This window comes from Malania oleifera, chromosome 2 (assembly GCF_029873635.1).
Source record: "Malania oleifera isolate guangnan ecotype guangnan chromosome 2, ASM2987363v1, whole genome shotgun sequence".
Lineage (NCBI taxonomy): Eukaryota > Viridiplantae > Streptophyta > Magnoliopsida > Santalales > Ximeniaceae > Malania > Malania oleifera.
The window spans coordinates 70,857,356-70,879,470 of NC_080418.1; the positions used below are offsets into that span (position 1 = coordinate 70,857,356).

The 22,115-nt window shown below is 37.2% G+C and overlaps 1 protein-coding gene across 1 annotated transcript in view; it reads left to right on the forward strand.

Moving 5' to 3' along the window:
• Window positions 1-22,115, forward strand: part of LOC131148685 (tetraspanin-19) — a 38,197-nt gene that overhangs the window by 378 nt on the left and 15,704 nt on the right. The window contains exons 2-4 of the mRNA XM_058098569.1: window positions 1,124-1,223; window positions 7,632-7,712; window positions 7,837-7,941. Coding sequence (XP_057954552.1) covers window positions 1,124-1,223; window positions 7,632-7,712; window positions 7,837-7,941 — 286 coding nt within the window. The remainder of the gene's footprint in view (window positions 1-1,123; window positions 1,224-7,631; window positions 7,713-7,836; window positions 7,942-22,115) is intronic.

The following is a 22,115-nucleotide window of genomic DNA, read 5'->3' on the forward strand; positions in this document are numbered from 1 at the left end:
TTTCCTGTTTGATTGCTGAAATATCTAGGGGAAATGAGATAAATTGCGATTTTGAGTATCATGTTTTACGCTGCTTTGGCTTTCTAAAGAGAGAGGAAAAAAAAAAAAAAAACAATTCATTTTGTATTGGGCCACTTGGTTGGGTTGAGGTTTATTGTCTTCTTGTTATTAAATAATTTGAGTTTGAGGATTCAAAATTTTAATTCTTTTAATTTCCTGCAGTCTATCAGCAACCAAGCGGAGCACATAAATATAGGCATGGTTTATTTTTTGCTAAATAAATCTGTGGTAATTTGGATGTTTCTCTAACCTGGGGTTTTATCAGATTGTTTTCCTGTCATTTCAAAGGGGAAAGGAATTCTGCTTTTTTGGGGTTTTTGGGAGGATTGAGAATTCTGATACAATCTTGTTAAAGCTGACTTTCGAAAAATGATTAATATATTTCTCTTCTTTTTTTTGGAAGAAAAGTGGATTGGTATATCCTTTAAAACTTTAAGTAAACTATGATGCTTTGGATCACCTGACCCTTAAAACTAGCTTTGTCAAAATGTAGTTGTAGTAGAGAAGAAATTTAAGTGCTATTTGGATAGGGTGTTTCAAGCAGGTATTTCATTTGTAAAAGTTATTAAAAATAATTTTCTATTAAAAATATTGTTTGGATGCCTCAAGAGAGAATCTACAAAATTCAGGTGATTTTTGGAGGATATTTATGCTAATCAGAAATCTCTTCCTGAAGAACACCAGGATTGGTCTGTTTTATGAAAACCCTTTTGGTGTCTACTTCCCTTGCTCCGTCATCTAGGTCAATTTACATGGTTACACCCACCCTATACCATTGAGTTGCACCACCCGATGAAAATTGGGTTTGATTCACTGAACTTGTCCTTTTACACCACCATATTTATAAATAATGACTTTATTATTATTCTAAAAATTACAAATGAGATTTTTAAATTCCTGACAAAGCATCCAAACCAGATAATTATAATTTATTATCCTTCTATTTTATGAATTCCAATAATTTACAAATACCTTATCATAATGCATCCTTGGGGGATTAAAAGTTAGAATTCCATCCTGGAGTCTGTCTTTATGACATTTCTTTTAAATAAATGAACTGCAGGTTCATCTACACTTTTCTTGGCCTTGGAATCACTTTGTCTGTGATCACATGCTCAGGTCATATTGCTGCGGAGACTGCAAATGGGATATGCCTTTATTTTGTATCCTTTGAATGAACTTGTTGGATTCAAAATTGATCCGTGCTTTCTTGGATTTTTTATTTTTCTCAATTTACTATTTTGTTCCTTGCCTTTTTTGTTTTCTTAAATTGCTACTTAGCTTCTTGCCCTTTTCATTTTTCTTGGTTTACAACTGTAGGAGGCTGGGTGCACATTATGGAAGGCCATTATATTAAATATTTTTTATATCTAATATATCCTCAATCCTACTACACAAAATAAATTATAAAATAAGATAAATTCCCCTTGTCCATCACATCAGTCACTTTGTTTTTCTAGTTTGGAATGTTTCAAGAAATTGTCAGTATCTTGCCAGTTTGATGATTTTTGAAAGAGGATGAAGGAGTACCTTGGTTTTCTTTATGGGTGATGCACTGTATTGTCCATTCATGTTTGTCAATGTCAGTACTGTAGCTAGTGCGATTAGTTACAAAACGATTGAATTGTTATATTGTATGAAATACAAGAACTGGTAAGAAATATTTTTATGTGAAAAATTATAAGTAATTGGCAATTACCAACAAAAGAGAGGAAATATGTAAAAAAAAAAAATGAAAAAAAAATATAAAAAAATGTAGGCAATATGTTCAAGATCTGTTTCAATATTTATGAGGCTAAACCTAAAATAGTGACTTACTGCCTTTGAAACATTTTCTTTTGTGCATCCTCTCTTTGTATCTCAACCTTTGTGTTCAAGAATTACAGCTAAAACATTTTAATTTTAGAGCTGCGTGATTTTGCTAATGTTTCTACTCCCCTACAATGTAATTTACTTATTGTTATTGAGGATACAAATTCAGCTCGGAAGCCCAAGATTCAGAATTGTGGAAAGTCCTTAGAATTTGAGGTTTTCTTGGAAGTTATTCAATTTAATTATTTTTTAGTTGTGCTAGGGAATCTTTTATTGTAGAATTTTTATTTAGTTGGGGAATTAGTTCTAGGATCTTACTTGAGTTCCTAGTCTTTTTATCCTATAATTATGTGATTGTAAGGGTGATATTAATTGGAGTTGAGTAATATGAATTTAGTTTAAAGTTTTTGAGGCTCATTCCTTGTTTGTGAGGATGTAAGGTTCCTGGATCAGTTGCTATTAGAGCCAGGTAAGCTTGCTGTGGCCCATCTGTTCACATTGCTCCACCATATCCTTCATCACCGCAATTGTTGGCTGTGTTGTACTACCATCAGTGCACCACTGCTACCACCACCATCTCAATCATCAGGTACACCTTTGCAATCCATCATAATGATCATCACTCTAGCAAGATGTCCACAATTGTGGACAACCAGAACCTCCAACCAACGTCAAAGATTCTTCAGAGTTTTGAATTGTGCATCATGATTTAAGTTGAAACCCATTGAAACTCCATCTTCTTGTTCTGTACCAACAAAGCTCCCAGCCTCCCACCTGCTAATTCTCTCCCCATCAAAACCACATGTGCAAACCAGCTGCATAGGAAACCCTCAACTAACTCTTATCACTTCTTCATTTCCACGGCCCCAAATCCAAGCTCCTATATCCACAATCCCATCCCTACCTCTTCACACCCAGTTGAAGTACTTTAGGCTTGTCACAGTATTGTTCAAAGTCGTAATTCTCTCTCATCATTCCTGTCACCAGCAATGCCCTCACATTCAATGACATCTTCTTTAACAACCCTGGAGCTTTCTCGCTGTTGGTGTGTTGCTTTCCTCATTATAATCACAGTTTTTCCCCTCTTGACCCTGGGTAAGGGAAGCAGTTAGAAAGGGGAGGCATAGGTCTTATTACTTATGCCTGTCATTTATCTTTCTTTCCAAGGTCAACTCCACTAACCTGACCTACCTTATTGACACATGACCCAAAGCAATGGAAAAAACAATACAAGAACATAGTGACCAACAAAGAACCGCCAACATCAAAATGTCACGTGGATGTGACATGGTATTGATTTGGCATTACGACAATTGTCAAAAACTAAGATAAGACGCAGCAGGGATACATCTAATTAATTTTTAAAAATACATATTTAGGCATATTTGGTTTAGGGTTTTCCTTTTTTAGATGTGAAATATTGAGATAAGTAATTTTTTATGACTTATAGGCATTGTTAATGCACATTCTTCCAATATATAACTTGACACTTTACAAATCCCTAAAATTACACATTCAAATTTGTTGTCTACATTCATTTTATAGTTTGCCACGATACATCCATAAAAACACCATCAAATTTATACCGTTAACATAGAAGTAGCATAAACAATGAAAAATCATCAAATAAAAAAAGAACAATTGGGAAACTAGCAATAAGGGGCATGAAAGGTCCAAGAACAAGTAGAAATCTATAGACAAAATACAAGGAAAACAAAAGGGATGTGTGAGTTTGTTTTGGGAAGTGTCAGGCCCATGTTGAAAATAAAATTCATTAATCTAATTTTGAAGCGTGTTGGGCTGTTGGATGTGTGTCGATCCTGACCTGTGTTGGATACAAAGGTTCTTGGAGCATTGATGCTTCCTGGTTGAATGAGGATCAAGTGGAGCCATTTCATGCTAAAACCTCATGGAAAGGTGAAAAGTGAACTACTTGATCAATTGCAGAACTAAACAAATTAGATATTTTTATAGCTCATTTGGTTATCCTAGTAGAGCAAGAAGGGATTGAAGGAAAAGAGATTTTTGTTAATATTGAAGAAAAAGAGGAAAGGCCCATGGCAATGTTGAGTGAGCTGGTGTTCAAAAGTGAGTGGCTACCAATTTAGCCAAAAGAAGAGCCCACGAATATAAGGGATGTGTCAATGCTGGAATCAGCATCAAAAAGAGAGAAGATTGTGAGATGTATGCAATCCATCAAGGAAAAGTCTCTTGTATTCAAGTCTAAAGACATAAGAAAGCTTGCTAATGTGGAATTCAATCTTGATCAATTTGCATTCAATGACTCTTTCAATATACGGCCCCATTTAATTTTGAGGCGTGGAAACTGTCTTGCAAATCTACACGACGGCTTGATTCCCTGGTTCTTAGCCCTTTATATATTTAAAATTTGGAGCTGAATTTTTTCTAGCCATAGGATAGTGACTGAAAATACAAATTCATTGAGAAGCCTAACATTCAGAATTACTGGGAAATATTTGAATTTTGTTGTTTTCTTGGAAACTGTATTATTTTTAGATATTCTAAGGAGTCTTCGGGATATTAATTCCAGGGTTTTACTTGATTTCCAGGTCTATTTGTCCTATGAATTTATGATTGTAAGGGAATTTTGTCTGGAGTTAAATACTATGAATTGAGTTTTTTTTTTAGGGTTATCCCTTATTTGTGAGTAAATATGGTCTTGCATCACCCAGCTTCCTTCTTGATATCAATATCAGTTTTGCAGAATGAGAAAGAGAGATCTATTGAATTGTTTCTGCAGTAGCTTCTTCTATGTTCTGCTTTATTGGTCACACGATACAAATCTAATAATATATAGAATCATGGAAGCTCAAGTAAGGGTGTTCTGAGCTTTTGTTACATGTCAGTCTATTCTGTGAATAGCTTCCATGACCTTTCCCCTCTTCCTCTTTTGCCTTCATATTCTCTTGATCATTTTTTTAGCATTAAATACACCCTGTAGATCCCAATACCTTTCTCTTTGTTTCATTGACCACAGTGTTCTATTTCCAAAATCGCTTTTCATCTCATCATATTGGTTCCCATATGCCTTTCCTGAGCCATTTACCGTCCCATCCAACCGCCTTGTATCCTGCTCGGCAGTGTATATATTTATAGAACCTTTGGTGCTTCCAATTTCATAGCCTTAGCTTCTTATCTCACTTGACCCCTCATTGATAGATCGCTCTCATATTTCATCAATGTTATCTCTTAGGACATTAATTTTTGCCACAACATGGAGGATGGATGTGTTTAATACTGAGAAGATTTTGCAGTGGTTTTAAACTAAAAAGGCATATCCCACAAGCACCAGTAGCAAACATCTGACTAGGTGCTTCCATCTCCACTGTGTGCTATTACTGCCATGTCGCGCTGCTCAGTGCTATGATCGTTGATACATTGATGTACAAACTATCCAGACCGGTTACCTCAAAATCCTTGCAGGATCTTGCTGACCCTTATTTTTCTGCTGTCCAACTTTTAACTTCTTTCTTCAAATGTTAGTGGCTGGAAAATGTCACTGGCAGAATCGAGAAGATATCCCAGGCTGATCTTTGCTTGTGAGAGAAGACAAAGGCTCTCTCAACAAATGGATGAAATCTTCTGAAAAATTAAAGAGGAAAATAAAGGAAAATGCCAAGAAATGTGATAAGTTTGTTTAGTAATTAATTTTGTTAATATTTTGCTATTTAATCTTTTTGTTTAATTTTTTTTATTGTAATTTGAAACCCATATTTTCTTTTGTTAGAGAAGAAATGTTTTTTCTTTGTTTTTTGTTGGCATTTATTATTTAATTTTGTTGTTGTGTGCAGGGTTTCTTGGTAGTATCAGAAGTTCAATTTGGTTTACTCAAAATGATTTAATGTTGAAGATTTGTGAAATTTTGTTTGTCCAATATCAAATTTTTTTTTTTTAATTAAATCACATGCATGACATTTGTAGTCTAAATGAGCGACTAACCTAAAGCATAAAATGTAATTAAATCAAATATGAAATTCATAGACTAAATACTCAACTAGCCTGAAAATTATATTAATTTATTTGTCATCTTTTGTTTTGTGATTCATTTAGTTATAATTATATCCAATAATTGATTAAATAGTCACAAGCAGAATTTGAAATGTTATTTTCATAAACTTGAATAACATTTTCTGTATGTGATAATATTGTTTTATTGCTCTAATGATTTGAGATTTATTTTTATTAATTTATAACATACTTTTTTTTTAATCTTTATTGCCATTTTTATTCATGCATGATTACAGATTCTGCGCATGGTGTGGGTTATTGTCTAGTTAATAGTATTTTTCTTGATTAATCTTTTAATTTGAAATTCAGGTCTTTCTACGAACTTTTTTGTGTCTTATTTAAATAGTTTATTTATGTATATTTTAATGATATTGAAATTTTGGTGAAGATTCTGTTCTGTTTTTGCTGGATAATATTATAATACTAATCTATAAAATAATTAAATTACTCACTCATCTCCTTAGGCTTCTGGGATTTGTTGCCTTATGTGTGCTGAATGGCCTAGGTTGAAACTACCATGCTCCTGATATTGAACAACATAAAATAGAATTACATGCACATGGTTGGCCAGCCAAATGAGGAGTATGACCATGTGTATGACTTATGAATTTGGAACATGCATATGATGTAATATATAAAAAAATTAATAACAGGGTGATCACAGAATTTTAGGCATTTGCGATTAGTGGTAATTTGTCAATTTTTTATTGACTTGACTTTTGCTTATTTTTGTTATCAAGATGAAAGACTTAAGCTAACTCAAAGCAGAACAGGAGAGTAATTTGTTACAGATATTTCCTGTTTCAAAACAAATCAAAAAAATCCCAAGCAAAATGGAACTGCAACATTGATCATTAACATTGTAGAATTTATTGGTGATTATGATCTTAAATTTCCATGAAATTGTTATTATTTCCATCAAAATTTCTGCTTTCCACCATCCTTGAAATCACAATGATGGACAATTTCTGTTGTATCAAAATTCAGGTGAAATTAAAATTTCTGTCAAAATTTTCACAAATCATCCAAAATTTGAAACCTTGAAATTTCAAAGACATTTGTCAAAAGTTTAACTGCAGAACAAAGTTTCCTTGAAATTGAAATCTGAGATTCAAAACCTGAATAAAATTATTTCAATAAATCTTAGTTTTCCTTTTGAAAGTAAAGATTATTACTAGAAGGTATGAATGAAAACCTTTAAATTGCCAGAATATTTTGCAAAATTAAACTTAGATATTTGTTACAACATTTGTTTTGGCCTTTTATTTTTAAATTAGTTTTATTTGTATAATAACTAACATGTAACTAATTTATGAATTTCATTTATATTAATTGAATAGTTTTAAATTGGTTATTGCACCTTGTACGCCACATACCTGTCATTGATGTACTTTATTTACAATACTTTTGTTATAAATTTTGTATTATTATGCTTATTGAGATTTTCTAAAGATTCATAAAATAAAAAATCAGCTTTACTACTAATTTCCATCATTTTTAAAATCAAAGTCAAAATCGAAGCTGAAGCAAAAATTTCATCAAAATTTCCAAAGCTTTGAAGGCTTGAAATCATAGTCGAAGTTGAAATTTAAAACCTTGCTTGTGATAATAATTATGTAAGTGCAAAATTTAAGAAAACATGGGAATAGGCAAATGAGTTTTTTGTGGAGCTTCATTTTAAAGAAAAAAAATGTAGGTTTGACTTTCTTGTTAGCCTTGAATGAGTACAGTACATGCTGTTTGTTTTTTTGCTGATCATGGTGGAAGCTGCAGTGACTGTTGATGTGTTTCTTAACCACAACTGGGAAGAGGTATAATATATATGGCAACCCTTATGCATTCTAATTTGATTTTACAACTTATTTGCGTGTTATAGATGTTTTTGACAAACCTTGTAATTAACGTTTGATTTGATTTGATTTGACTTGGTTTTAGGACTTTCCAGTGGACCCAAGTGGGACTTTTGATGAGTTCAAAGATTTTGTCAGGTCAAATTTTGAGATTTGCAAATGGATTGGATTGACTATTGTGTCTGTACAGGTCTCTCTCTCTCTCTCTCTCTCAACCCTCTCCCCTTCCACTACTCACACGCACACCCACACCCACAGCCCACCTGCTTACCCACCCATCCACAGCCAGACCCTTTGACTAGGAAGCACCATTAACGACGTGAGGCATGGATACAACATGATGCTAACACAACAATACGGCAATTTAGAAAAAAATGAGGATGCGGCACAGCGGGGATTCGTTAATTGTTAATTATACATATATATATGTATATATATATATATATATATATATATATATATATATTTAGGCATGTTTTTCCTTTTAGATGGCAAAATTGTGGCAGTTTTGATTTAAAATGAAATATAAGCACCGTGTATGCAATCAATTATACATTTCACAAGGTACACTTACAGAATCATCAACAAGATTCATATGATAGGGTATTGGTCAACAAGAAGAACAACTTGACGGCATGACTGATGGTGGGCAATGGGCATGGCTCATCATGAAAATGGAAAAAGGTGGAAAAAGAAACAGCTTAACAGAGAGTGGCAAACTAGCTATGGCTTTAGAAAAGAGGGGTAAAATTCTGTGGGTGGTATGACTGTACTCTTCAAGGCTGGCGCAGTGGAGTTACAGCTCCAAAGTCCAACCACTCCAATGTCAAAAAACCGCAACTGATTCTCTCAACTTATGCTCAGTTTTTTTCTTTGGATTTTGTTAACAGAACTGAAGAGGGGCAACAAAATGCTGCCTTTTGGTGCAAGAAGTGTTTCGGAGTTGTCCTAGCCATGTCATGAAGTTTTGGGAAGTGTCTTAGCTGTGTTCAAAAATAAAAATAAAATAATTAATTACATGTTGGCGATTGTCACTATCAGACACTACAAACTTCCAGAAGTGTCGCTGTTTCCTAGCCCTTTGATGTTCCTTTGGAAGGTAGTAAATATCATGGATTTCTCATTTTACCCTCCCATTGAAATAATTTTCTCAAATAATTTGCTAAAGGGGCCTTTGGATGTTGGATTGGTGATATTTGGCAGCTAAGTGCAACAAGGATCTGTCCTCTGATCCACCAAAGACTTTCTGTATTGAAACCATAGATCCACTGATGCATTTGTGGGACAATATAATTTTCATGGAAATTGGGGAGCCTGGGGTGGGAGGAGGGAGGGGTTTTGGAGATTGATGAGGCTGTGAGGGCAAGGAGCCATCTCAAATAGGCTCTGATTTTGGCTCTTGCTCAGAATGCCAAAATTCCAGCTGTGATGGTGGTGTTGGTGGGCTTATGGGTGGTTGAGATCCCCATATGGTAGGAGTCCATCCATGTGATGAAGGTGGGGGATGAGCTCAATGATCGATGAATAAGGGGCTGGGGGATGTAGTGTGATAGGCATGTGAGCAGAAGGCATGTTGGTGGGAAGGGCATTAGAGAGTGTGGGGCCTGCTAGGAGATCAAAGAACCCTGTTTTTGTTTTTGCGTTTCAAAAACAATGGGCCTAGAATATCAAGGGGGATAGTGGTTTGTGGGCCTTAGCACTTGGAAGTTGGTGAAAATTGAAAAGGCCTTTAATCGAGACCCGTAAGTGCATTGTAAAGGGCCTTGTTCCATTTTCAAGAGCTCGGTTTAGAGGCATCAATGAAGTCGTGAGGATTAAGAAGGCTGGTGGTTGAGGAAACCCTTGATTCAGTTTCATGGACGATGGGGGATCATGCCAGCAATGAATCACCATGGGATGCTAAAGCTTTTAGTGCCAATGGGATTTGGGCAGCGAGATCTGTTGAACTAAGAAAAGTTGGGGAATTCTGTGCTAGTGGCATGGAGGCTGATGAGCTTGAGCAAGATAAAATGAACACAACTATTTTTCAAGTAGATAAGCAGGTGAGAGGAGTAATTGCTGGTAAGCCCCCAGATGTGATTGATCTCAACAACAGTTTGGTAGTCAGCTGTTGAGGGAATGAGGAGGTGTATCCTCATAGGGATGTGTGCAGGTGGGATGGGAGAAGATTCATGGGGTTTGAAAAAATTTTTTGGGTGTCTCATTGGAAGGTTACTAGGAGGCGATTGAACTATAACTTAATTTAGAAAATGGGTGAAGAGGGAACAGCAGAGGAGAAGATAGAGGCAGGGAGCAAAATTGTGTTAATTGGGGTAGAGGGAAATCAAAAGGCTAGCCTAATCAGTTAACTTCAAGTGAGGGGCAGGTGAGGATGGGAGAGCGGGGGTTTACCTTTCAGGAATAATGATTCTTGAAGTGTAAAATATTATCTTGGAATGTCAAGGGTCTAAATGATCAAAATATGAAGAGAGTAATTGTGGGGCTCTTGAAGAAGTGGAGGCCAGACGTGGTTCGCATTCAAGAAACAAAGATGGGTGACTTTGCTGGGGGATCATGAACTCTATTTGGTTGGTAGAAGGGTGGACTGGATCTTCAAGGAAGCTGTGGAGGATGCAGTGTACATGTTGATTATCTGGGACAATGGACTGTTCAACAAGCTGGATGTTAAGGTGGGAGGAAATTTGGTTCCATTGAAAACGCAGATAATCATATCAGATGGGTCTTCTCAGTGTGTATGTGCCAGTGGAGGATAGAGTTGAGGAGCTTTGGGCTCAACTGAAGATGATGAGGTCTCGATGGGAGCTGCCTGGGTGCATTGGAGGTGGCTTCAACACTGCCGGATTTCTGTGTAAGAAAGGGCTGTAGCAGAGCAACTCCACCTGCGAGGGTGATCCCCTTGCAAGGAAAGCTAATTCACTTGGTGTCAAACAATATGGAGGTGGCAGCCCTCGCAAGAATTGATAAATTTCTGGTGTCCATGGAATGGGAAGAGCTCTTGCCTGATCAGGTTCAGTTGTGCTTTGAAAGGCCAGTTTTTGACTGCTTTCCTCTGCTGTTGTAGCATTTATAGGGGCTTGTGTCCTCTAAGTTTGAGAAAAAGTGGCTCAAAGAAGAAGGAACATGAAAACTGATCCAGAGCTGGTGGTGGCTGGTAGGCGTAGAGTGGAGGGGGGCCTCCCAACAACTCGTTAGCCAAAGAGTGGAAGTTGTTGAAGCAAGGTACAAGGAAATGGAACAAAGAAGTATTCTGAATAGTAGTATCAAGTTAACTAGTCTGCTGGAGGACCTGAAGGGGCTGGATTCCATGGAAGAGGTATGTATTATCACCCAAGCGGAGAAAGATAGGAGGAAGCGATGGATACTTCAAAGATGAAGTGAGTGATTGATGTAAGACAGTAAGAGAAACAGAAAGAAAGAGAGAATTAAGGGAGAAAAATAGGAAGAGAAAAAAAAAACCAGGAGGAGGAAGAGGGGAGAAGAAGAGAAACTGCATCAGGTAGAACAGAAATTAGAGCCAGAACAGAGAGAAGGGAAGAAGGAGAAAAGAAGAACAGGGAGAAGGCTGCATGAGAGACGTAGAGAGAGGGAGATATGGAACAGGAAGCAGTTCGGATTTTCTAAATGTGATAACTGCCGAATACAACACATAAACAAAGTACTCATACACCCAACATTGCAACTAAATCAAGCAATTACGAAGTAACCCCAAAATACTTAAAATACATAAAATGCCCTTAAATTAACTAAACTTCTAAAATAATCAGAATTTGTCCTAACTAAAATAAAAATCCTTATTGCTAAGGCTATAGCTACAATTAAGCATCTAAGATTCTCCACTGGTGGTTCTCCATCGAACTCCCCTTGTTAGAGAAAACTTGACCTTTGAGTTCTAAAAATGGAGTAGTTGCATTATTAACTCTAGCGGAAACAAAGTAAAACATATAGGACAATCAAGAGGTGGCACAAATGGCACAAACTGCATTGCATCATCAATCATCATGGAGAGTATCTGAAAGATCACCTGACTGCAAGTAGCATGGAAGGCTTCAGTGTCCATTGTTAAAATTACTAGTCCTCCGAAGTAGAAATCAATTTAACACCCAATCAATCTATTGGCAACTAAAGAAAATACGCGTTCAGTCCATATTCTGGAGTGATAGACAATGTTTTAATAGATTTGGTTAAAGAAGATGTGGAGGGAGAAGATGTGAGGGATGAAGGAGGCACATATTTACTTGTTGGAGGAGATAACATTTTCCATGATTGAAGAATTTTCAATAACTCTAGAGTAACAAATTGTTGCTCATTCGATGGGTTAGAAATGTAAGATATAGGTTGAAGAGTAGGGTTATTGAAAAAAGTCTTAGTAGTTGGCATAATGTAGGACGGGAAAGGGTGGTCTAGTCCTACGGTTCAACCCTCACAAGCACATACACTCAATACACTTTAAATTAATAATTTAATTATCCAAACATAAACACAATAAACCAGAGGACATTTCACATGTTTCGGGATTTTGAAAGGATGTATGATGCTGTTCTGAAATAAGTCCCAAGAGTTCTTTCACAAAGGAATCAAGTTATATGCAACAAAGATGTTCTTTCGATATTTCAAGAAATAAGTTATGTGTTTAGCACAATAGTATTCCACAATTAATTTAGACTAGCAAGCAGTAATATTGAAAGTCTAAGGATTTAGATATGCTATTCAAGTTTTGGAATTCAGAATTTCAGGCAAAGGGTTTATCAAATATGAAAGTGCAGAATTTGAAACTAAGGTTTAGTAATAATAGCAGGGGCTGTAAGATATAACAGGGGTTCAAATAGAAACTGAAGTTACCACGAGAATCTATGGATGCTTGACGTTGTTCAACACAAGTCTTAGACCATGCCTGAAAATTCCTTGGAACAAGCTTTGAAACATCGAGACGAACGCAGCAATGTAATGGAGGGGAAGTGGCCGTGTGGGGGGGGGGGGGTATTTTGGAGTGGCCGTGTGGATGCGTTGGAGGATAGTTAGAACTCGTCTGAAGTTCTTCGTGCACACTTTGAAATATGGATATGTATGCAGCAAATGAAATGATGGATTGGTGGCCTTGGGGTGTAACTTGGTGACGGCCGTGTGGGTGGTGGAGGGAAGTCGTGAAGGTGGGATAGGGATGGAGTTGTTGGGAATAGTGGTCTCTCACCACCTGATCTCTGAGGAGAATGACGTAGCCTCTCACTACACAATCACAAGGATTGGACGAAGCTTAACAAGCTTCAACAAAGGAATTTCCTTTCAATATTAATATTTTTCTCTCTACATAGTTCTTAAAATGAAGGGGTATATATTTAGCTAGCATGGGGGGACAAAACATTAATAAGCTTAGCTAGCATGGGGGGACAAAGACATTAAACAACTAACAATTCTCACACAAGCATGGGAGACACAAATAATAAAGACACCAACTTACTAGACACATAATTACTCTTACAAGTTACTAACAAAATAAATGCTCTAACTTTCTAGACACAATAAATACTAAGCACAACTTACTAATACTCCAACTCACTAGACATACTCACACAATTTCCTAACATACACATGCAAGCAAGTTGTCTTACATGTTTACAAATTAAATACAAACAAAAGTCAAAGGGAGGCCCAATTCGTGTGGGCCCAATGGAGCCGTGTGGGGCTCACATGGGTCTTGAATTCGGACTTGCTTCGGCATCTCTACTTGGGTCTGAAAAGTCTTCAAAATAAGTCTTCAAATAATCCATTCAAAATTTACAAACAATTATGAACCGATGTGGACATCGGGAGGTCGTCCTGCGTGTCATCATGTTGGCAAATGAAATGTGGACATTGGGAGGCCGTCCATGTGTCACAATATCTGAAAATGACGTAGGTAGGGCATGCTGATCCCCATCATGGCAACTCATCTTGAAGTTCACTGCGAGTCTCAATAATTAAGTTTGGTGACAAATCGAGGTCCATTTCTGGCCTGGAAGCAGCAACAGTGTTTGGAGTTTCTAAAAAGGACAAATCTGAGGCTCTGTTATGATAAGAAGATGAATGACTCATGTCCAATGAAGACTCAAAATTGTGCACTAATAGTATGTAAATCATTTCTGTAGTTGTGAGACTCAATTATACAACATTTTGCATGATGTTCTAATATTTGATTGTCTGTTCTTAACAATTGGAGTTTTCTCTTGAACATCTTGGTTGGGTCTTTGCCTACCTCGTGACCATTGAGAAATTAATCCAGGTTGAAACTCTTTTAACATTAGAAGTGATGTTATGGGTCGGTAGTTGGAGAAATCTCTTAGCTTCCAAAGTCACACAGTAAGCCTCGAGTAGAGTGCTGGAATATTTTCAGTTTTACAAAATAATATAATTTTTAATTTCATCTCTCAACCCTTTTTTGAACATAGTCGCCACTCTAGGTTCCTCACTAAGAGCACGGTGATACATGAGGTCTCTAAATTTAAGGTAATAATCTGCAATACTAGAAGAAAGTTGCCTTGGACTAAATAGCTGGTCCACTAATTGCTCCCTATAAGAGCATGAGGCATAAGTTCTCCAAGACTAAAACAAGAAGTTTTGATTTAGCAAGGTAGGTACTCATGTCACACTTCATACCAATTAAAATAATTCTTTATCCCTTCCGAACAATTCAAGTAAAACTGAGGACTTGAACAACCATCAAAATCAGAACATGTAGGTTTTATCAATTGTTGAGAATTTTCAGCTAGGTGGGAAACTAGATGTGTGGACTTGACCCCTCAATTTTTTTTTTGGGGAGCAAATATGGGCTGCTGCAAATTCAAATAGGTACCATTTAGATAAGTAACATTAGATCAATTTCTGTTGTCCAAGTTTTGATAAGTAATAAGTTTATTGATATAAAAAATGAACACCAAGTACACAAGGAGTGGACATGGGGTAAACAAATCAAAAACAGAAATTACAAGAATCTAGTAAATCAAAAACAGAAGAAAATGATTGGTTTCGCAAAGCAGCCAACCAATCCATCAAAGTTGTAAAGAAAAATAGCTTCAGGTCCAAAATGGATCTTTCCTTATCTTCAAAAAACCTACTATTTCTCTCCCTCCAAAGACACCACAATAAACAATGAGGAACTATCAACCAAATAAACCCATTTCGATGACAACCAATAGAAGTCCCACTACAGATTGCGGCATTACCCAGCTCACTCCAAACAAACCCAACACCATAACCCACAAGTCCATTGCAACCGGACAATGAATAAAAAGATGATCAATCGTCTCATTGTTACACTTGCACATGTAGCACCAATCCAATATCCAAACCTTTCTTTTTCGTAAATTGTCAATTGTTAAGCATTTCCCTAAAGCAGCAGTCCAAACGAAAAAAGCTACTCTAGATGGAATTTTCTGTTTCCAAATACTTTTCCAAGGAAAGCCACAATCTTTGGTGCCCATTAAAATACCATAATAACCTTTAACCAAGAAGCCCTTCTCTCTATCAGATTTCCAGCACATCTTATCCTCACCGAACCCCTTCACCGATGCACCATATATGGTATCCATAAAACCAGTCAAGGCCTCTAATTCCCGAAGATGCACAACCTTAAAGAAACTTACATCCCAAAATAAGACTCCATTATCAAACTTCATTAGATCAGCCACGCTAGCTTCTTTATCTCGGCAAAATCAATACAAATCAGGATAGTTGACTGCAAGAGACGTCTCACCACACTAATGGTCTTGCCAAAATTTCACCTTAGACCCATTTCCAATATCATATAGAACGTGGCAAGAAAACGAAGGCCATCCCCAACTAATATTTTTCCACAAGCCAACACCATGTGGACCATTAACAAGCCTAGTACACCAACCATCCCATTCACAGCTGTATTTCACCTCTATCACTTGCCTCCAAAGAGCAGCCTTCTCCATCCCAAATCTCCATGACCACTTCCCAAGCAAAGCTTCATTAAAATGTCTTACCTTCCTTATCCCCAAACCACCTGAAGAAATGGGAGTGCAAACAATATCCCATTTAACCAAATGGAATTTTGGTTCATCACCAATGCCACCCCATAAAAAATTCCTTTGAAGTTTCTCAATACGGTTAGCCACAGCAGTAGGAATAGGAAATAAAGATAGAAAGTAAGTGGGTAAATTATATAGAGTGCTTTTAATTAACGTGACTCTTACCTCCCTTAGATAAGTACAAATGTTTTCACCCTGCTAACCTTCTTCTATCTTCTCCAAAATTGGGTTCCATATTGTCTTATCCTTGAATTTGGCTCCCAAAGGAAGACCCAAATATTTCATAGGAAGATAACCTTGTTTACAGCCAAGGATGTGCATGAATAAGTCAAAATTAAACACCGTACCAACATGAATCAACTCTGACTAGCCCAAGTTTATCTTTAAACCGGAGACCGCCTCAAACCACATAAGTATCACACGGAGAAACAAAATCTAATCCAGATCAGCGTCACAAAAAATTAGAGTATCGTCCGCAAAGAGAAGATGAGACACCACCAAAGCTCTTCCCTCTATACGCCCCACACCAAACCCTGACATGTGACCATCATGGACAGCTTTATCCAACATTCTCCCCAGGGCTTCCATAACCAAGACAAACAACAAAGGAGACAATGGGTCATCTTGTCTCAAGCCCCCCTAGAGCTCTCAAAAAACGCACAAGGAGTGCCATTTATCAGAATGGAGAAACAAACTGTAGATATACAAAAGAAAATCCACTGCCTCCATTTGGCAGAGAACCCATCCCGTTCTAGTAATTGCATAAGAAAACTTTAATTTACATGATCAAAAGCCTTCTCAACATCTAATTTGCAAAGTAGCCCTGGCACCCCAGTTTTCAATCTACTATCAAGGCATTCATTAGCAATAAGTACAGGGTCAAGAATCTGCTTGTTCCTCACAAAAGCATTCTGCGAAGTTGAAATTATATCTTCCATAACCGTGCGAAGTTTGGTGGCTAAGACCTTAACAATGATCTTATAAGCCCTCCAACAAGATTAATAGCGCGAAAATCCTTTACTTCAATTGCTTCATTTTTTTTTAAGGAATGAGAGTGATGAAAGTAGCATTTAGGCTTTTCTCAGACTGGCCTTTAGCAAAAAAATGATGGAACACAGCCATAAGATCAGGTTTGAGAATCCCCTAGCAAGCATGGAAGAAGGCCATTGTAAATCCATCTGGTCCAGGAGATTTATCACCATTAAAATTTTGTATGACAAAAAAATTTTCCGCCTCCTCAAATGGTCTATCTAGCCAATCTGCATTGTCTCTGGATATTCTTGGAAATACTAAAACTTTTAGGAATGATCGACTAACTTGTTGCTCAGAGTATAAATTCATGAAAAATTGAGTGATGTAATCAGCAATCATACCTTGGTCGGAGGACAAGGCACTATCAATGACAAGGCTCTCAATACCATTATTTCTTCTATTAGAATTAGCCATTCTATGGAAAAATTTGGTATTTGCATCCCCCTCCTTCAAATGTAGCACCCTAGACTTCTACCTTCAACTAATCTCTTCTAAAAGAGTGAGCTTTTCAATATTGGTGCGGAGAGTAGCTTGTTCTAACTTTTCCTCAGCTATTAAAGGATGAGTTTCCTCTCTAACATCCAAGTCATTCAATTTGTTCCAAAGTTGTTGTATCTTTAAAGTGACATTCCCAAATTTTGCCTCGTTCCACTTTTTTAAATCCAACTTCAATGCTGCCAATTTCTTAGCCAGTATGAAACTAGGATTTCCTTGGAACGAATAGGATGCCCACCACTCCTTCACTTTATCAACAGAGTTCTCCACCCTCAACCACATATTTTCAAAGCGAAAAGGCGTTCTACCTCTCCGATGACTCCCCCCCTCCAACAGAATCGGGTAGTGATCAGAAAGTATTTTGGACAGCCTTCTCTGTGAAAATTGAGTGAAGTGATCCGCCAAGAACGGAGAGAAAAGAAACCGATCTATTCTAGAAGCGGAGAAAGAATTGGACCAGGTGTAAAGGCCTCCTTCCATAGATATATCCATCAGCCAATGAAAAGAGAGAAAATCCGAAAATTCATGCATAGCCTGAGTATAACTTACAGCCCCTAGTCTTTTTGATGGGAAGCGGATTATATTAAAATCACCTCCTAGGCACCATGCTGAATCCCACCAACTAATCAGCCCTGTCAGCTCCTCCCACATTTTCCTACGCCTCTTGTTCAAATTTGGCCTTTAAACATCTGTGAAAGCCCACTCAAATTGATCACCAACATTTTTAAATTTGCATGAAACGGAAAAATACCCCACTGCTTCCTCCACCTTTTCCACTACCCTTTGATCCCACATCAGGACAATACCTCCAGAAGCACCTTCTGAACCTAAGTACAACTAGTCTACATATGGACAACTCCATATACTTCGGACAATTCCTTTAGTAATCCATTCAAGTTTAGTCTCTTGCAAACATACAATATTAGGTTTCCATGTACGCAACAAATTACGAATCTGAAGCCTCTTCGCAACCTCTTTCAATCCTTTAACATTTCATGAAAGTATCTTTAGATTCATTTAGAAATAGAGAGAGCCTGCTCCCTATTAATACCATTGCACCTAGATGAAGTAGAACCATAATTAATTGAACTGAATAAACCTTTCAGTTCTCTTAAACCTTTCGCACCAGTTCTCTTCAAGTCACGTGCATTTTTTTCCAAAGTAGCCCTGCGGTGTAATTCAACCTCAATAGCCTGCGAAAATTGGTTACTTGATTTTCCAAACCTTGTGAAGACGCCTAGAAATTTGTCAAGCCCTTTAAATCTTCTTTGGAACCACTTGGAATAAGGTATTTCCCTCACTGGACTCTCCAAATCCACAACTTCCTATCCTTCCATAGTCAAGGGTAAAGAATAGGCTAGTGGTTCCATAGCTAAAGGTGACAAATCCCTCTCGTTAGGTAGCTCAGCAACTTCTATATTGTTGTCCGAGGCCCAATCTTCCACAAGTACATCATTCCCATCAAACTGAGTTGGTAACACCTCCAAAATATCTACAGGCTTCAACGAAACCAAGGACAATTAATTTTGCTCTTCCAAACCCTCTGTGACTTCACCAGGTGGCAAAGAAATCTGAATTGGAACCGCAACTCTTCTTCCATCTCACAGCTCAAGCACCCACTCCTCAAAATTTCCCCACTTCCTGAAAATATTGCCGGAATGTTCTTGAAGAATCAATTGGATGTCTCGCTGCAAGTTTTCCTCACCATCGGATGTGTTTACTGACTCACCGGTGCCGATGCACTCTTTATCGGCCTCATCATAGCCTAAGTGTTCCGTATCGCTCTTGTTGGAGCCTAATAGCTTAGTATCGGTCTCATCGGCGACGATATTGCCAGTCTTGGTGTCTTCGGAAGATTTCATCGACGCTCTTCGGTGATCAACTTCAGATTGCTTCGAATCGACAACATTGCCCCTTCTCATTGAACTCCCCAAGGCTAAAGATGACGATTCTGGATTCTTGGTCTTATTGTTTTGAAGGGCTTGTGTTGGTTTGGGCTGCCAGACTGAGATGGGTTTGGGATTAGGTATGGGCTTTGGCTTGAAGGGAGCTTTGGGCTTTAAACTTTTATTGTTTTCCTTGATCTTCTCTGTACAACCCACTTCCTGAGCTTGAGTAACTTTGGACCATATTACCTCCCATTCTCCATCCGGCCCACTATGCAATCTGAGTCTTATATTCAGAGATACATAAGAGTTTGTGTTACCACTAACATTCTCAGTAATTTCCACTGAAACATTAGCCCTTGATTTTGCTTGTTCCTTCGCAGTACCCAAATCACGTATATCGTGGCTATGATTTCTCAATTTTGAATTTTGAGAATATGGCATTGATTGCTTTCCATTCGTGCTACCACCATCATCTCTCCGACCCCCCTCTACCGCTGCCAACAGAAAAGTTTTGGAATTCTCCCCTTTGAGTTTAAGTGCGGATTGGGATGTTTGTTTGCTGGCTAATGTCGGTTTGCTAGCTAACGTCTCGGGAGCAATGGCTTTCCGTAGATGAAATCCAAACCCTCTCCACCCATTGCCCAGTTTTCCTTCTGGAATCACTAGAAATCCTTTCTGATGATCATGTATAAGTTTCGAGATCATTAAAAAACAACGATGTGCATTGGTTCCCAACTGCAAAATAAATACTTTCTCACCATCTCTGAATGTTCGTGCAAAATTACGAAGAATTACATTGGACATTAGCTCCTCCACAATAGCTAGCAAACGTTTTGCACTCTCTTTGCCCATGCAAACTGATCGGAGAGAGTATCGATTTCGCTAAAAAATGCGTAACATGAAATAAGAACCACCCTCCTCAACTGAGAATTCAAAAGTCTTGGATTCTACGAAAAAGAAAATATAACCCCCCATTCTTGAGCATATATCAACCACTCAAAGCTGCCTTTTGACAAGCATAAACCTTATCACCTTCAAATTTATCAGTATGAATATGAAAATCATCCAATTTCTCCCCCAAAATGGCATCTCTTTTAACACCAATTACACTAACAAAGCAAGCCAATCTATATCAAGCACTTGAAGATGGATTTCTTCAGACCAATATCAAAATCTCACGAAGGATAAATTAAGGATACATCATACTTGTCAGTCATCCAATTAGTAAAAAGCATCCCATTGGGGGGCTTCAATCTGAGTGCTGGCAAGCCTTCAAAGCACTGAAATTTGCATTGACAGTCCAAGATCCTTTAGTATAAGTCTAAATATAAGCCAAGTCATAGTATTAAGAAAAATTCAAAATAATGTGGCTAAATTCAATTTCTTGTGATTCTGGAAGATGCAGAAGAAACTAGCAGTCTCTCACATGCGCATCACTGGCATGTGGGGCGTGTGTGCTCCTGGTGTTGATCATCTGGCAATGGTTTTTTGGATGGTGGTAGACTGCAGGGTGGTTTACGTCGCAGATTTGTAGGGATGAGAGCTGGAAAAGCTTCAGGTGGCTTGTGGAGTTTTTCTGGTGGTCAGATGCCAGTGAAATTTCAGGAGAAGGCCTTTCCGTGGTGACTACCTTCAATGGTGATGGAAGTGCAATCATGGTCTTAAATTTCTACAAAATTGCCAAAATTTGTCCAAATTTCCACTTTCGATCACCCTCAAAATTGAAATGGTAGTTGATCTCGATCTTGCATAATTCCATCGAAATTTCATAGACTGTCTGAAATTCATCAAAATCTCAAACTTTTAGTGAAATTTGTTGAAATTTTAACTATAGAATGAAATTCTCTTGGAACTCAAATGTGAGATTTAGACATAAATTGAAACAAAAGATTATTACAAGAGATTTTTGAAATTATATGAAAAATAAACTTACAACATTTTATTAAGTCATTCATGTCTAAATTATCTTTATTTGTATAATAAATTATATTTAATTGATTTATGAATTTTATTTATGTTTACTGAATATTGTTAGGATACATATTATATTATGAATATGTTTAATATACATATTATATTACAACTATTGCACTTCATACACAAGATAGATGTGTTTAAATTGGAACATATTAGTCCTAAAACAAACATTATATGTGCATTAACCATTTCTAAAGTTTCTTAAAAAATTCCATACTTTATTTCTAATTTCCATCATTTTTCTAGATCAAAATTGAAATTGACATCAAAATTGAAATTTCTGTTGAAATTTTCATACCTTTAAAGCTTTGAAACCTTGGTGCAATGAAATGATGCCTGGAAGTTAGTATTTGAATTTTTGGGTTGGGAGGGGGGGGGGGGGCGGGGGGGGGGGGGGGTGGTTCATTTTTGGAGAAAAGTTGCATAAGATGAGCAGTGCTTCAAATTTCCAATTTCATTTTCTTTGCTAAATTGGTGGAATTATCTGGTTTGAAACAGTGTTTGCTGAAAATTCAAGTGAGTTGAAGGGATTACAAGAAATGTGGTTGTGAGACAACAATGGTGGCAGTTGAGTGATGGAAGAGCAGTTACAAACTGCAACAAGGAAGACTATGGGACTAAATCAAAATTTTCTCTAATATCAAATTGATGTAGGACAGTGAGAGATATAAATAAAGAGAGAATTATGATTTATGGGAGAGAAACAGAAAGAGAAAAAGGATGCAGGGAGAAGAAGAAAAACTGCTGCAGGCAGAACAGAAATTAGAGACAAGAAGTCACAGAATAGAAAATAGAGACAGAACATAGAGAAGGGAAGAAGAGGATTGACGTTGAATTCTTGTAGTTGAAATAAGGCACCCGGCTCAAATGGAGTGACCATGGAGTTATTCAAGCCATGTTTGGGTACCATTTGAAATGACATTCTAGCAATTTAACAAGTTGTT